This window comes from Bison bison, unplaced genomic scaffold (genome assembly GCF_000754665.1).
Source record: "Bison bison bison isolate TAMUID 2011002044 unplaced genomic scaffold, Bison_UMD1.0 scf7180017864530, whole genome shotgun sequence".
In the NCBI taxonomy this organism is placed as follows: domain Eukaryota; kingdom Metazoa; phylum Chordata; class Mammalia; order Artiodactyla; family Bovidae; genus Bison; species Bison bison.
In genome coordinates this window covers 3,025,865-3,030,177 of record NW_011495080.1, presented here as the reverse complement: position 1 = coordinate 3,030,177, position 4,313 = coordinate 3,025,865, and the positions used below count along the sequence as shown (strand labels likewise).

General features: G+C 46.0%; 1 protein-coding gene across 7 annotated transcripts in view; it reads left to right on the top strand.

Annotated features, from left to right (window-relative positions):
* The window catches only part of LOC104982298 (aldo-keto reductase family 1 member B10-like), a 21,899-nt gene extending 19,537 nt beyond the window's left edge, over nucleotides 1-2,362 (top strand). For all 7 annotated transcript variants that reach the window (XM_010831650.1, XM_010831649.1, XM_010831648.1 and 4 more), the window contains one exon: nucleotides 2,018-2,362. In XM_010831650.1, coding sequence (XP_010829952.1) covers nucleotides 2,018-2,060 — 43 coding nt within the window. In that variant the 3' untranslated portion in view covers nucleotides 2,061-2,362. The remainder of the gene's footprint in view (nucleotides 1-2,017) is intronic.
* Nucleotides 2,363-4,313: the final 1,951 nt, after the last annotated feature.

Below are 4,313 nucleotides of genomic sequence, written 5' to 3'. Positions count from 1 at the left end.
AAAAAAGTAAAATGAGGGACTTCCCTGGTAGTTCAGTGGCTAGGACTCCATGTTCCCAATGCAGGAAGCCTGGGTTCTATCCATGGTTGGGCAACTATTAATAAATCCCACATGCCACAATTAAAGATTCCACATCCCAAAATGAAGTTTGAAGATCCTATGTGTCGCAACGAAGACCAGAACAACTAAATAAAATAAAATTTTAAAAGTAAAGTAATATCTTCCTGGAGAGGAAACTGCTTTTCCCCCAGAGGCATTAGAGGGGTGGGACTCGGGAATGAATCCAGATCAGATCAGATCAGATCAGTCACTCAGTCGTGTCCGACTCTTTGTGACCCCATGAATCGCAGCACGCCAGGCCTCCCTGTCCATCACCAACTCCCGGAGTTCACTGAGACTCACATCCATCGAGTCAGTGATGCCATCCAGTCATCTCATCCTCTGTCGTCCCCTTCTCCTCTTGCGCCCAATCCCTCCAGCATCAGAGTCTTTTCCAATGAGTCAGCTCTTTGCATGAGGTGGCCAAAGTACTGGAGTTTAGCATCATTCCTTCCAAAGAAATCCCAGGGCTGATCTCCTTCAGAATGGACTGGTTGGATCTCCTTGCAGTCCAAGGGACTCTCAAGAGTCTTCTCCAACAGCACAGTTCAAAAACACCAATTCTTCGGCGCTCAGCCTTCTTCACAGTCCAACTCTCACATCCATACATGACCACAGGAAAAACCATAGCCTTGACTAGACGAACCTTTGTTGGCAAAGTAATGTCTCTGCTTTTGAATATGCTATCTAGGTTGGTCATAACTTTCCTTCCAAGGAGTAAGCGTCTTTTCATTTCATGGCTGCAGTCACCATCTGCAGTGATTTTGGAGCCTAGAAAAATAAAGTCTGACACTGTTTCCACTGTTTCCCCATCTATTTTCCATGAAGTGATGGGACCGGATGCCATGATTTTAGTTTTCTGAATGTCGAGCTGTAAGCCAACTTTTTCACTCTCCTCTTTCACTTTCATCAAGAGGCTTTTGAGTTCCTCTTCACTTTCTGCCATAAGGGTGGTGTCATCTGCATATCTGAGGTTATTGGTATTTCTCCCGGCAATCTTGGTTCCAGCTTGTGTTTCTTCCAGTCCAGCGTTTCTCATGATGTACCTGCATAGAAGTTAAATAAACAGGGTGACAATATACAGCCTTGATGAACTCCTTTTCCTATTCATTCCTTTTCCTATTCCTTTTAAATAGGAAAAGGAATGAATCCACCCATTTCAAATCCCAGCTCTAATACTTAATGTTATTAGACTTGGGACCTTGGGTAAATTTCCCAGGCTGGTTTCTTTATTTACAAAATTGGAATGATAGGATTAAATACAGCTCAGATCTCTTGAGTGTTAGCTTAGAATGTGCCAGGCACCCTAAGCCCAGTGCATGTATCATTAACTCATTCAGTGATCATAACAAGCCCAAGTTATTCTATTGTTGTTCCTTCCAGGGTTATTATTAGCTACCATTATGAAGCTTTCTCAGAGAAGGCAATGGCACCCCACTCCAGTACTCTTTTGCTTAGAAAACCCTATGGACGGAGGAGCCTGGTGGGCTGCCGTCCATGGGGTTGCTAAGAGTCGGACATGATTGAGCGACTGCACTTTCACTTTTCACTTTCATGCATCGGAGAAGGAAATGGCAACCCACTCCAGGGTTCTTGCCTGGAGAATCCCAGGGACGGGGGAAGCCTGGTGGGCTGCCATCTATGGGGTCGCACAGAGTCGGACAAGACTAAAAAGACTTAGCAGCAGCAGCAGCAGCATGAAGCTTTCTGGTATCCTGGTCACCGTCCCCCCACCCTCCCTCCTAGCACACCCTTCAGATCTGTTTGATGGAAGGTGGAGGAAGACTTGGGTTCTTATAAAATCTTGGGGGAAGGGGAGAGGCTGAGAGGGCACAAAGCTCATAGGATCCATGAGGAAGAGTGCTGTTTAACCCAGAGTTTAACATTGGCATATCTTTTACGACTGTTTTCTCTGCAGGCTGAAAAGTCTGGAGGAGTATCCCTTCTATGCAGAATATTGAAGCTGAATCTCTTAATGCACATTCTCCTTCTTCATCTTACTGAAGTGTAATTCTCTCCACCAGTGTCCTGTTGTAGCCAAGCTTGTCTGAAATCACACCGAGCCTGCCCTGCTGAAGTCCAGGGGTTAGGCAGTTGCTGTATCTGGACTGATTTGTTCAACCAAAGGAACAGAGTACAAAGGGGAGATTCGACTTAGATAAGCCACTTACACGTTTTTTTCTGCTTCTTAGATCTGATCACGGGGACTCCACTAAACTTGAGGATATGATGACTGAAAATAATAAAGAATAATAATAACCAACAGGTATTGAGAGTTTACTATGCGCCAGCACTATTTGGGTGCTTTTTGTATGTGTGATTCACTGAATCCTGCCCCTTAGAGGGAGATATGCTTACATTTCTCAGAAGATGAAATGCAGGAATGGCACTTCATCAGGGCCACTCAGGTTATAAGTGGATGAGCCAGGTTTCAAAGGCTCTGGGAGATCTTCGGTTTCACTGGCAATCAAAATGTCATCTACATACTGAAGAAAGGCTCCCTCATATAACTGTAGGTCCTTTAGATCTTTGGCTAGGGCTTCCCTAAAACTGGGAGAAGCATTCTTGAATCTCTGGGGAGGCACAGTCCACCAGAACTGCTGTTTCAATTTGGTCTCTGGGTCATCTTATTCAAAAGCAAAAAATCCCTGTGATTCAGGACTTTAGGATGTGCAATAAAAGGTCTCTTTGTGACCCCATGGACTGTAGCCCACCAGGCTCCTCTTCCATGGGATTCTCCAGGCAAGAATACTGGAGTGCGTAGCCACTGTCTTCTCCAGGGGATCTTTCTGACCTAGGGATGGAACCCAGGTCTCCTCCCTTGCAGGTGGATTCTACCATCTGAGCCACCAGGGAAGCTATGTAGGCCCAAAACTGTAAGCCAGCAGAAATCTCCAAAGAAAGTAAGGTATAGGGGTTGGGTGCCACCAGATGAATGTCCTCAGCTACCTGATTTATTGCTCTCAGGTCCTGTATAAAGTGATATTCTTGGGTCTCTGGCTTTTGGACTGGAAAGATGGGAGTGCTGTGTGGTGACTGGCAAGGACAGATGAGGTTATATCCATGAAGGCGCATATTACTGGCTGGATTCCCTCTTTGACATGTTCCCTTAAGGTCTATTGTTTTAAGTTCAGAATGTTAGACCTTGGATGGAGTTCTGCCTATGCAGGGTGTTGCTAACTTTTCTCTTTGTGGGTTCCCATCTGCCCAAACATCCCATCTTACCTTCTGCAGGCTCTCTTCAGGTAATTTCAGGCACTCAGCATTTCCTACCTATAGTAATGCTGCTTGAAGCAAGTAAGATTATCCTGGCAGCACCTTCATGTCCATCCTTTCTTGGGAAAAAGTTCCTCTTGCATTTAGTTTACTCAAGAGGTCTCTCGTCCCAGCAGACGTACTGGACACTCTGGCATGTACAGGAAACTGCTTCAGATAAGTCTCTCTCATCTGACATTCCTATGGTTTCCAAAAGGGCTTCTGGAGAGGTTTAGGAGACAGTCTTACTTGGGCTTCTCTTACCTTGGATGTGGGATATCTCTTCATGGCTGCTCCAGCAAAGTGCAGCCGCTTGCTCCTTACCTTGCATGTGGGGTAGCTCCTCTCGGCCACTGCCCCTGACCTTTGACATGGGGTAGCTCCTCTCGGGCGGTGCTGTGCTCCTGTGCCATTGCAGCCGCCACATCCGGTCCCATCACTTCATGGCAAATAGATGGGGAAACAGTGCAAACAATGGCTGACTTTATTTTTCTGGGCTCCAAAATCACTGCAGATGGTGACTGCAGCCATGAAATTAAAAGGCGCTTACTCCTTGGAAGGAAAGTTATGACCAACCTAGACAGCATATTAAAAAGCAGACACATTACTTTGCCAACAAAGTCTATCTAGTCAAGGCTACGTTTTTTCCTGTGGTCATGTATGGATGTGAGAGTTGGACTGTGAAGAAGGCTGAGCGCCAAAGAATTGATGCTTTTGAACTGTGGTGTTGGAGAAGACTCTTGAGAGTCCCTTGGACTGCAAGGAGATCCAACCAGTCCATTCTGAAGGAGATCAGTCCTGGGTGTTCATTGGAAGGACTGATGTTGAAGCTGAAACTCCAGTACTTTGGCCACCTCATGCAAAGAGCTGACTCATTTGAAAAGACCCTGATGCTGGGAAAGATTGAGGGCAGGAGGAGAAGGGGACAACAGAGGATGAGATGGCTGGATGGCATCACT